Source organism: Portunus trituberculatus, chromosome 38, assembly GCF_017591435.1.
Source record: "Portunus trituberculatus isolate SZX2019 chromosome 38, ASM1759143v1, whole genome shotgun sequence".
Taxonomy (NCBI): domain Eukaryota; kingdom Metazoa; phylum Arthropoda; class Malacostraca; order Decapoda; family Portunidae; genus Portunus; species Portunus trituberculatus.
In genome coordinates, this window is record NC_059292.1 from 8493113 (window position 1) to 8505612 (window position 12500).

General features: G+C 43.0%; 1 protein-coding gene across 1 annotated transcript in view; it reads right to left on the reverse strand.

The window, feature by feature from the left end:
* Nucleotides 1–1318: 1318 nt before the first annotated feature.
* The window catches only part of LOC123514629 (neuropilin and tolloid-like protein 1), a gene marked incomplete at its 3' end in the record, with an annotated part of 287000 nt that continues 275818 nt past the window's right edge, over nt 1319–12500 (reverse strand). The window contains 4 exon segments of the mRNA XM_045272613.1: nt 1319–1559; nt 7275–7435; nt 9381–9635; nt 10183–10350. Coding sequence (XP_045128548.1) covers nt 1319–1559; nt 7275–7435; nt 9381–9635; nt 10183–10350 — 825 coding nt within the window.

Genomic DNA, 12500 nt, shown 5'->3' on the forward strand with positions numbered 1-12500 from the left:
AACTCGCGCACCAACACGTCAGACCGGGGCGGGGCACGGGGCGCTGGGCGAGGCGGAGGGCGGGGAAGCGAGGGGCGAGGGAAGACACATCAGGGAGGTGAGGGAAGAAATGAGGAGAGAGAAAGAGTGAGACGGACGAGATGAGGAAACACAAGTCAGGGAGAAGGAAGGAGAGAGAAGGTGGGATGCAAGAAGCTGACACACTGACACACCACACACTACTATCAACACACTGACGAATCGTGGGTGGCGAGAGGCGGCCAGGAGCAGTGAGGGGTGGCGCGGCGGCTTCCTCAGATCCGTGTCACGCTGGCTGCCGACCGTCATCCCGATTTATAGATTCAGGAGCAAAATAGTTCTCAACAAGGTGTGTTTGTGGTAGCCGTGAATAAAGGCCACGTTGCGAAAGGACGAATAATAATACTTTTGCTGGGAATATTTGCTGAGTTTCCCTTGAGTTTGGTCGTCACGTGAGCTGTTCAGTGCTGTTCATTCTAGTGGTGCATTGTTGTGACCCCGGCAGTTGCTCCTCACGCGCCACTTCAAACTTCAATACTCGTACTTCACCATGCCATGCCGTGACTCCCTCCCCAGTCCTAACTAACTCTTATTCTTGGTACTCTCTCCCTCTCTCTCTCTCTCTCCACCGACCTTCCATTGGAATGTTCTCGAGTGTCAATCTTTTCAGCGATCCCTCTTCATTCCTGCCATTTTGATTTTTATTGCTGTTACTGAATTCTTTAGTTATTATTTTTCTTTTTCCAGTAAATGTGCAAGTGTGCTATGGGATTCAATGATTTTTTCATTCAAACACTAACTTTCTTTCTTCATCACATTACACCACCATTGTTTTTTTGTTTACTTCAAAAATGCTAACACAATAGTGATAAGTTTTACCTGGTGAACTACTGCTACTGCTACTACTACTACTACCACTATTTCTACTACTACTACTACTACATACTACTACTACTACTACTACTACTACTACTACTACTACTACCACTACTACTATTACTACTGCTACTACTACTCCTACTACTACTACTACTACTTCTACTACTATACCTCTATCAGATACAGATGGGAGTCTCTATTTAGACAGATAACCGTTCGAACAATATCTGCTGTGTTTCAATAGTAAATATGAAGCATTGAGCAAAATATCGAGATAATATGCTCTCTCTCTCTCTCTCTCTCTCTCTCTCTCCACGAAAAGACACTATACTAACCAGTTCGCAAACACAAACCCTTCTCTCGATCTCTATCTCAATCGCTCACTAACTCCCCCCCACTCATCCACCCACTCCCCACTCACCCGTCTGGTTGCTGTCCCTGAAAGAGGTGTACCAGACACGAAACTGCGTCTCCCGGGCTCGTTCTAGGGCAAAGAAGCGTAAGTGGATCAAGTTGGAGGGGCTGACGAGCGGGTCTGCCACGGAACCGCAATAGTGGCTGATGAGGTTCCGTAGGTCCGTCCCCGCGCCGAAGATATCCATGAAGTTATGGTCACACTCGTTGGGCTCATACAGCTTGAAGACCTCGAAGAAAACGTAGATCTGAGGAAAAAGAAGGGAAGGAGGAGTTAACGAAGATATATGGTAAAGGAAGGGAGGTACTAATGTAATGCTGGAGTCACACTGCAGCTTTTTTTTTTTTTTTTTACTACGACGCCCCTGACGGTCGTACAGGCCAGTTTTCTGCGATTGCATACGACTGTCGTAACGACTGAGAGCATTTCAGTGTAAGAAGGACACGCAAAACGAAAGACGCCCACCTTCTTGGAGGTCTGAAGGTGGATGTTCTCTCCTGGTGTCGGAGACCAGGAGATATATCATACCCATCATGCCCTTCCTCTGTCCCATCGTCTTCGGGAAGTAAACCATCTTGAGAGCACGGTGTGAACTGGGGCTAGTTTTTTTTTATTTTATTTTTTTTAACTGGCGACAACGCACGAGCGGTCGCACTGGTCACAATGATCCTAGCGACAACGTTTTCGTGCGTTACTGCCAAACGTATGTTCAAAGACCAGTCGTAACTCAGTATTCTAACGATTTTTGACTTATTCGATTTCGAACGATGTCGTTAGCAGAGCGTTCGACATCGTATCTCTCTATAACGTCATCGTACGTCATCGTACGCCCGATGAAATGGCTTTGCTTGTCGTAACTCCCTTCCCGACAGTCGAATGCAGCGCTCGATTGTCGTAATGCTTCTACGATATCGTGTGACAACAAGGAAATCTTACGACATCGTACGATATCGCCGCGTTAACGTACGACTTGACTCACGACATCTTACGACAGGCCAAAAGCCGTTAAAATGACGTCATTGCTGCCGGCGACAGCCCTCCTACGACCGTTGGAGACGTCGTAGAAAAAAAAAGCTGCAGTGTGACCCCAGCATAATGAAAACGTGAATCTGTAAGGAATGGAATTGAAGTAGTAAACGAAGGTGACAGATGGTGCATGACGGGAGGTATTAACCCCTTCAGTACTGGGACGCATTTCTTATTTTTCTACCTCGAGTTTTGGGTATGATTGGACGATTTTGTTTACATTGTGTCTGTGGAGGTCAAGATTAATAGCCAGTCTTCACTATTTTAATTCCCACATACGTTTCTGAGGCTGTATAAAATCACCAAATAGTAAGTAGAATTGACATGAAAACGCGTCATGGCACTGAAGGGGTTAATGTAAGGATAGGAGGAATAAATGACTCCGAGAATAGACAGAGAAAAGATCTGATGGAAGTGTAGAAGAGAAATGAGGAAAGAGATGGGTATGTGGGTAGAGATGAAATAAGCGAAGAAGACAGCCAAGAAGAGATAAGGTGGGATGAGAGGAGAGGAGATGGGTGGAGAGAGAAGGTATGGCAGGTAATGGGTGAAGAGAGACAACGAAAGACGAGAACGCAAAATAAATGAGGAAGACAATTAAACAGTCATGAGAAGGTAGAAAAGTGGAGAGAAGAAGAAAGGATAAATCTAAAATAAAAAGAGAGAAAACAAGACGAAACAATCGGAGAGAACACAGAAAAGATGACATAAAATGAAAGTAAATAAAGGAGAAAAGAACAAAATAAATTCGATACAGACAAGGGAAAAAAGTCAAGAAAAATAAAAAAGGAGGGGAAGACAATTAGATACAGAGAAGAAGTGAGAGAAAACGAGAAGAACAAAGACTTACAGAGAGAAAGAGAAAAAAAAAAAAACGAAGAGACGCAAGAATGACGTAAGCATGAAAGATATGAAAAAAGAGAAAATGAAAAAAAGACAAAAACTTACAAATACCAAAAGCAGATGGAATTAAACTAACGGAGACGTAGAGAAAAATATTACAAACACTCAACTGAAGGTGCTACAAGTGAGGGGGGAAGGGAGAGCAGAGGGATGAAGGGATGCAGGAGGAAGAGAAGAAAGGAAGGAAGAACAGGAGGAACAAGAGGTGGGAAAAGGGAAGGAGATGATTAGCTCTCTTAATCAAGGTTGGAGGTGATCAGGAGGAGGAGGAGGAGGAGGAAGAGGAGGAGGAGGAGGAGGAGGAGGAGGAGGAGGAGGAGGAGCTCAGAAAAGAGCAAATTTAGTGGTTGAGAGTGGAGAGAGAGAGAGAGAGAGAGAGAGAGAGAGAGAGAGAGAGAGAGAGAGAGAGAGAGAGAGAGAGAGAGAGAGAGAGAGAGAGAGAGAGAATGAATGAGAAGGATATAAAGAAAGAAGAAAACTCTAAACCTTAATGAAAAGTGAGGAAGAAAAAAAAAAGCTAAAAAATGTTCACCTGGTAATAAAATATAATGTTCCCTATTTAACCCTGTCAGTAAAGTGGCACTTCTTCATATACATTCTTCTTACTATTTGGCATTTTTATAAAGCTTCAGAAACTGGTGTGGAGGATTAAAATAGTGAAAACTCCGGCCATTAATCTTGTGACCTCCATAGACCCTTCCTTGTGTGTATAAAATCGCTTAATCATACCCAAACTGAAGGTAAAAAATGCGTCCCAGTATTGAAGAGGTTAAAGTATACAAATTCTTAGCATGTTCTTATTTCATTCTATTCTATTTTATTTTATTTATTTATTTATTTATTTATTTATTTATTTTGTGTGTGTGTGTGTGTGTGTGTGTGTGTTCATAAGAGCAGAGGGAAGATAACAACATTTAGCTTTAGAAACTTTTCCCTTGCAAATAAAGTTTAGAAAGGTAAAAAAAAAAAAAAAAAAAAAAAGATACACACACATTCCTATTAACTTTCTATATCCATATTTTACTTCCACAATTCATGCCCCAAAATTCCGTACTTTTGAGAGAAGTATTTTATTAAGCGCCAAACAAAAATGAACATGGGAATAAAAAATAAAAAAGAGAGAGAGAGAGAGAAAGAGAGAGAGGAAAAGAGAGAAAGATAAACAAGGAAGGAATACCCAGCGGAAGAGAATCATAAAGGAGGAAACAAGTGCCGGAAACGAATAAATAAGATACACATTTACGCACGCAAGAAAAAAAAAAAACGAAACAAAAAGAAAAAAGAAAATAAATGTGTAAATGAGATTGCAAAGCGAGGCAGAGGAAGCGGTAAAGCTCAGGAAAAAAAATCAATGCTAGAGGGGAGGAAAGGAGAAAGAGAGAGAGAGAGAGAGAGAGAGAGAGAGAGAGAGAGAGAGAGAGAGAGAGAGACTTGAGAATGACACTCTAGAGAAAAGGAAGATCAAGACAAAATTAGGAAAATGGAAAGGAAAGCAGAGAGAGAGAGAGAGAGAGAGAGAGAGAGAGAGAGAGAGAGAGAGAGAGAGAGAGAGAGAGTGAGTCTTCCTCCTTTCTCTGCTCGTTCTATTTCGTTTCTAAGAAGTCTGCAAGTATTTTTTTTTTCAGGTTAGTCAATAGGTAAGTTCTCTCTCTCTCTCTCTCTCTCTCTCTCTCTCTCTCTCTCTCTCTCTCTCTCTCTCTCTCTCTCTCTCTCTCTCTCTCTCTCTCTCTCTCTCTCTCTCTCTCTCTCTCTCTCTCTCTCTCTCTCTCAGGTGTCTTCGTGGGAGTAAATGGATGTGTAGGTACTTGGTGTGGCTGATGGTGATGGAAGGAGAGAGGAAGAGAGAGAAGAGGAGAGAAGAGTTAGGGAGGGAGGGAGGGAGGGAGGGAGGGAAGATGGAGGGAAGGTAAAGGAAGGAAAGACGGACGACTTTTCTCCATGACACGCCTTCCCTTTACTTCATTTTCTTTTTCTATATTTTGTTAAGTAGTATTCTATTTCTTGCTAATTCTAATTTTCATCTTGTGTGTCTGTGTGTTCGTCTATGGGTGATCTCTCTCTCTCTCTCTCTCTCTCTCTCTCTCTCTCTCTCTCTCTCACTGACCACGCCCTACACTGTCCACCCTTCTTTCTCTCATCCGTCACCCAAACTTACGCAATATTTCCACGCGGCATTATAAACAGTACTATTGTTTCACAAATCAATCACCATAGATCCCTTTATCCTGCCATCATTCTGTTCCTTACAGCCAGTGTGAAGAGAAGGCTCGGCGCCGCATGCTCAATTTCCAGAACAGCTTATGGGAATTTGAGAGGGGATAGATACGTAAACCTTGTCACAGAAATAAGCGTTACCGGAGCGGCCCATCACCCAAAATGGCCATCTTCGCGTGGGTAACAAGCTCGCAAACACCTCTGTGCTAATGAACGTATTCTGAAAAAAAAAAAAAACTTATACGCCGCATTTCAGCTTCCATGAAAAGCCTCTATTTATACTTATAAGAGTTTTGATTATAATTTCATGGTTTTAGTAACAGCAACAAGATTTCTACATTATTAATAGAAGAAATAGTCTTGAGTACCCAGCACTGTTTATCTCTGTGGCCTTTGAGAATAGTCGTGGTGAGAAAGCAAAGCGTTTCACAATAAAGACTTAAGTTAAACCCACCTCCACGCTATTATATTACACCGAAAAAACACACCAATGACAAAAGCTTAAGAAAAAACACCATAATTTCGTGGAATAAGTCTTAAGTCAACCAATTACTTCGCTTAAGTCTGAGATACCGCCAGCCAAGGAGACATGTGCTGAGGAGCCGAAAACACCATACTTGACTACCGTAAGTACCCGAATGTTTAGAGCTGGTTCTAAGATACGCCGGGATAAAACACGTACTTTATTACCTCACAGAAGGAAAAGGAAACTCTGATTATAGCGATCAACAAATGTGGATTCTAAAAAGCAGCACCGCACTCCACTTAAAACGGATCACAGAAAAAAAAATGTAAAGCTTCAAATGTCTTAGACTTGATAAGCACTTAATTCCTTCCCTCCGCCGCGAAAAGAAACCAAAATGATCGCAGTTGCTGATACGAAATCTAAAAAAGCAGCTTCGCACTTCACTTAGCACGAGCCGCAGGGAAACAGTACAGCCTAAAGGAACATTAGAGCAGCTCGTCCTGAGATACGCTAGAATAAAACATATAATCTATTTCCACTTAAGCGAAGACAAACTTAGATTGACCGTACTTACAGACGTGAATTAAAAAGAAAGAAAAAAATGCAGCACAGCACTCAGTTGTCTTAGAGATGCTGGGGTCTTCAGATACATGGACTTAATTTATTCTCTCCTCGTTGAAAAGAAACTCAAATTATCCTACTTAATGGAAGCGAACTGTAAAAAAAATAGGCATTACATCTTAAGCCATAAAAAAAAAAAAACTGTAGAGCCTCAGAAATCTAAGAGCTGCGGCAGTACTTGTGTGTGTGTGTGTGTGTGTGTGTGTGTGTGTGTGTAATTTTGTTTTTTTTGACGAGGAATTGGAGCACAAATTAGCTTCTTAACGGGCACTCTCCCCTCGCCCCTCCATCTGCACGGGAGGTACGAGCAGCAGTCAAGCCCATTACGGCCCCGCCCTCATTAGGAACAAAACCTTAACTCCAACACTCCACGCGGCGCCATTACGGAGGCCTGGGGTGAGGATCGGGGAGGTGACTACTTTCTCTCTCTCTCTCTCTCTCTCTCTCTCTCTCTCTCCCTTATTTTGTCAAGTGGTATTTTATTATTGTTAAACTCCATCAATTACTTTTGTGTCTATGCCTATCCACGTACCCCCCCAGCCCTCTCTCTCTCTCTCTCTCTCTCTCTCTCTCTCTCTCTCTCTCTCTCTCTCTCTCTCACCACAACCTAACCATAACTGAAAATTAAGGACATTCAACCAGTCAGCAACAACCACCATCACTACTACTACCACCACCACCACCACCTCCACCACCACTACCACCACCACCATCATCCTGCCCTCTCCTCACCTTCTCGTCGGGGTTGACTCTGATGACCCAGGTGCAGTCTATAGGGTGGTTGTAGGTGATGGTGTAGTTGAGCCGCTCCTCCGTGATGTTCTCGTTGGAGATGAGCCCCTGCATGCCAGATACCTCGAACTCACACTGCGGCTCCTCTGGTTGTGGCGGTTCTATAGGGGCGGCAATGCGAGAGGGTATTGTTTATCTATGTGTTTTATATGAAGGGTTGTGGTTAGTGGCAGTAGAGAATGGGAAGGATAGCTGCACTCATGTTTCACTCTGTTAAGGAAACCAGAAAGCATGCAGTCCAGATTTACTTGCTGTCTTACTACTTCACTTTTATATATTTATTTATGTAAGGCTCTCATCAACGACCACACAGAGGAGGATAATGTGTAATGTGTCTACTGAAGGTGTCAGTCTCTAAAGTAAATTCGAATGCAGTTTAGATGTTCTTGTTTTGAGGCCTCCCTCTTGAAAGCGTTGAAGTCTTTGGCAGGAGGAAATTCGATAAAAGTGGCGAAAGAATGAGAGTATTGGGTGATTCGTGCTTTAAGGTGGACACAATAACAGTGAGAGAAAGTAGATGTGATGAATCTGCCTTTCTGTCTTCATAGTAATTACCGAACTATGCACCACTGGAAGGAATTGCATTGTATCCCACGAAAACAATGACGCTCCATCACATGTACCACGCAACCCTATAACAACACTGCAATTGTCCTTTTGGTTTTTCTTGTAGCAATATATTCTTCCACTTTGCATCCCTCAAGCTGAAGTTCATGAAGTAGCAAATGGGCAAGATTAAATTCATACGATAAGTTCAATGGACAATACAAGATGACGCCACAGAAAGCGAGCAGATTAGTCCAGCGAGACTCATGACGGAGGAAGGCAAAACATGATTCACGCTAGAGGGCAAAATCATCCTGTTTGCCCCACACTTATCAGGAAATCTAACTAAGCTGCTGCCGCTGCACTGTTGATTCGTGTGGGAGGAGCCAAAAGGAACCAGCTCCCCTTGATCTCCACGTTTCACTGACTGGGAAGCGTGACAGTGATTTATGAAGACGACGTGAATGTGGACAGGTGTTGTTCAGCGAGGCTTGTAATCTGGTGAGCCGCGCGATCTTCGTTTTTTTTTTTTTTTTCATGATTCTAGTGATAGTTTAACAAGAATCCAGCACCATGAAAGGGAAGAACAACTATTTACGTGGTGTCTGCGTTTGAGAAGACAGAAAGATTGACGTAAAAAAATTCTCTTCATTCTAGAGAGATAAGTATAATCAAGTTAGCGAGTGAACGAATGAGTGAAATTTGTTGGTGTTAGCAATGCTCCATCAACACGACACGCAATGCAAAGATGACAAGTGTGTAATCAATCTATCTTTATAACAGCCCTGCGATCTCACACCACACACACACACACACACACACACCGAAAGGCCCGTCTGTCTACAATATACATAAATAAAATATAATATGTAAGATGCATACAGGTTAAGTACAATAAGACCATCGTTGTTCTAAAGCTTTCTTCAGCGAGTCATAGGTATGGTTGCAGTGTTAACAAGTACTCTCTCTCTCTCTCTCTCTCTCTCTCTCTCTCTCTCTCTCTCTCTCTCTCTCTCTCTCGATTTTTCACGCCAGGTCACCCCATAACCCTCAAACAATGCCATTCGCAGCTAAGTGTCAGCTCGTCAAGCACAGCCATCCATTTAAAAGATTCCATTACTCCCTTCACAACCAAACAAAAGAATGGAACAGCTTACCAACTAACCTACTGACACACAAACACACACACACACACACACACACACACACACACACACACACACACACACACACACACACACTGAATCGCTGCCTACTACTGTTCTTACCTATTCCTGTGATTTGGTTTCTATAGAGGAGGAAGACATCCGAAACTAAAACTGGTAAACTGACTTCATCTTTAAAATTCTTGCCTTATTTAACTTTTAGAATCACTGAGAATACATACGCGTACACAGACACACTACTACTATTACTATTACTACAACAACTACTACTACTACTACTACTACTACTATTACTACTACTACTACTTCTACTACTTCTACTATACACACTTACCCGGGTTCTTCATGAAGGAGTAGACGGCCCTGAAACCCTTGTACTGGATGTTCTCGTCTGAGGTGAAGCGCAGCCAGATGTAGCGGCCCTTGGAGGTGATGATCGGTGGGAAGTCTCTGCCGCAGTACTTCCCCTGCAGGTCGGAGTAGCCGTGCGCTCCGTCCCGCACCTCCAAGAAGTCGTACTCGCACTTCGGCGAGGGTTCCAGGTCGAAGTAGTCCCGGAAGTCAATGCGGATGAAGTAACCGTGCTTGGCTGTCGTGAAGGGAGAAAGAGAACTTTACTGGGAGAAATAAAGGGGACAGATGTATACGTTTTGATTTATAAGAGAAAAGATGAAGTAATCTAACCTAACCTAACCTAATCTAAACTTACTATGTTTAGCTGTTATAAAGAGAAAAAGAAAACGACTTCATTGAGAGAAATATAGGAAACAACACACACATTTTGGCCAATAAGAAAAAAAAAAATCAGTGCGGATGAAGTAACCCCAATCCAACCTAATTTAACCCACCCCAACCTAACTCGACCCAATCAAATTAACCTAACCAAATTTAGCCTAACTGTCTCACCTGCCATAGGGAAAAGAGGACATGACTGGGAGAAAGAAAGGGAACAATACACCATTTTCTATTAATTACAGAACACACGAAAAACAAAACAAAGTACGCAACCAAACCTGACCGTCTACGCTGCAATAGAGTAAAGAGATCAAGAAACAAAGGGAAGGAACAACACTCATTTGGTCAATCTTACGAACACTTTGACAGGTGAGTGAATGTCAGGAATGGGGAGCACTTGCCTTCCAGTCGCAGGACGCACTCGGTACTGTTGGGGTAGTTGTTTGGGAAGAGCGGACTGTAGAACTCCATGTCCGCCGTGTTGGGCTGCGAGAAGCACGCGCACTTTTCCTCCATGGTTTGGGCGTTACCCTGCATCATGTCTGGCCGGCACTTGTTGTCGTGTTGACCTGCAAGGAGAACAAAGAGGGATTAAATCTTAGCCAGTCAGCCATTCTAAGAGGGAGACTTCAAGACAGTTATCGTCCAACATTTGACGATCGCTTTTGACAGATTCGGAATTCTTTTCTCCTTATAATTTTGTTGCCCTTGGTTGATGCTCCTCCTTCGCGAAAAAAAGTCTTTTGAAGCAAAATTATTACCTACAAGTATTTCTCATATCGTGACTTACACAATGAAGGCACCAGCAGTGAAATTAATGAGGACTGATTTAAAAGACAACCTAATCTACGTATCTAAGCTCTCGGATGGAAACGTTAATTTTCAGGTCTGGAAATTTTTTTTCTAGACAAATACATATCCTTTTTCAAATCACATCATAATCCAAAAAAAAAAAAAAAAAAGGAATAGAGAAAGAAATTAAAGAAATGAGTTAATCTACTATAACCTTGACAAACAACACTCATGTTATTTCAATGTTGTCGAGAAGAACACTATAAATAAAAACGGTGGGGCAAGAAGTATGACGATGAAAACTAAAAAAGTAAACAAAAACGAGATACTAACTTGTGTTCTTCGTTCCACAACCTGCAAACCAACACTGAAGGCACGTATCCACACACACACACACACACACACACACACACACACACACACACACACACACACACACACACACACACACACATTAAATGAAAAAAAGAAGAAGAATCAATATCATTAATCACTCACGAAGGTTTCAGCACGGCAATCAAACTAAGTGGTCAAAAATAGCACCATTCCCGCGGGCGATGAGGACACAGTGGGAGGGAGGGGAGGCGGGGAGAGGGTGTGAGAAGTGGGCCAAGCAGCTCCGGGTGACGCGACATCAATAAGAAGGATGCATCACGGTGCTCGGGGGCTTCATTAACCTGCATGTTCTACTCCCCAAGGCCTTCACAGTGAGCCGCCACGCAGGTAAGTAGGTGTACACTTTTGGATTTCACCTAAGTAACCTATGTACTTAATTCCAACGTGTTTAGCTTCTTATACCTTAAATCTCTTTCATCTGTTAGTCTTACACAGTCTTCGATCTCTGTTCTCCTTATATCATGGTCTTGCAAAGCCTGACAGGTATCGGAATATCAGATCAGAAGAAATTTCTACAGAGAATGGAAGTAGCAAGTTCAAATGGGAAGAAAGGAAGATAAGGTAACACACACACACACACACACACACACACACACACACACACACACACACACACACACACACACACATAGAGTAAAGATCGTGTTGGAAAGAGGCTGTGCACGATTGCATAAGTCAGGGGAAATCATATGTGCGAGTCAAAGAGTCAACCAGCTGAACCATACCGGAGTCAGCACATTACCCAGTACCTTGCCTCGCCACACTGAGACTACGCAATCCACCTGAACCATACAAGAACCAGTACATTCACCTGTCGTCGAGTGATACAAAGTAAGAAGACCGACCCATCAGTGGCAAACCTTTCACAACTCAAGACACGAAGAATAGTACCTCCCATGTTCCTACTCCTCCTTAAGGCGCTAGGGACTGTCGTAAGAAGGCAGGGCGGTGCTTTGGCTGCGGCGTCTAACATCGATCGCATCATTACTTGCTGAAACGTACGGCTCTCCAGCGGCGGGAGACGTGTTGCCTTAATTGCGACACACGCCTGCACCTGTCGACCCGCCACCAGCACCAGTCTCCTAGTAATCCACGACCACATGGTTCACTTGCTTTTCACCGCTGTTCAATAAGCATTTCATTAACCCTCCTGACCATGAGTACCAGCCGCCGCTCCGATGCTGCCTCGTCCACTCGATACAAAGCGGCGGAAATAGGCGGACATGAAGGCTTAAATATAGGGACAGTCTGGTGTGGATGTAGAGACCTAAACATACTACAGGGACGGTCTCATGTTATCAGTCATGGACCACAGCAAATATTGTTGTCGTATTATGGAAAACTCTCTCTTACTACGGCTATTTTTCCAACGCCACAGAAATGATAACCGGCTTCTTAAGAGTGTTTAATTTGTTGAAAATGTAGAAATCTTCTTAATCTGTCACTAAGAACCATAAAAAAAATCCCATAAAACCCGTGTAACTTTAAGGAGAGTATGTTGAAAGTAGTCGAGAACGTTTCCTCAGTTAAA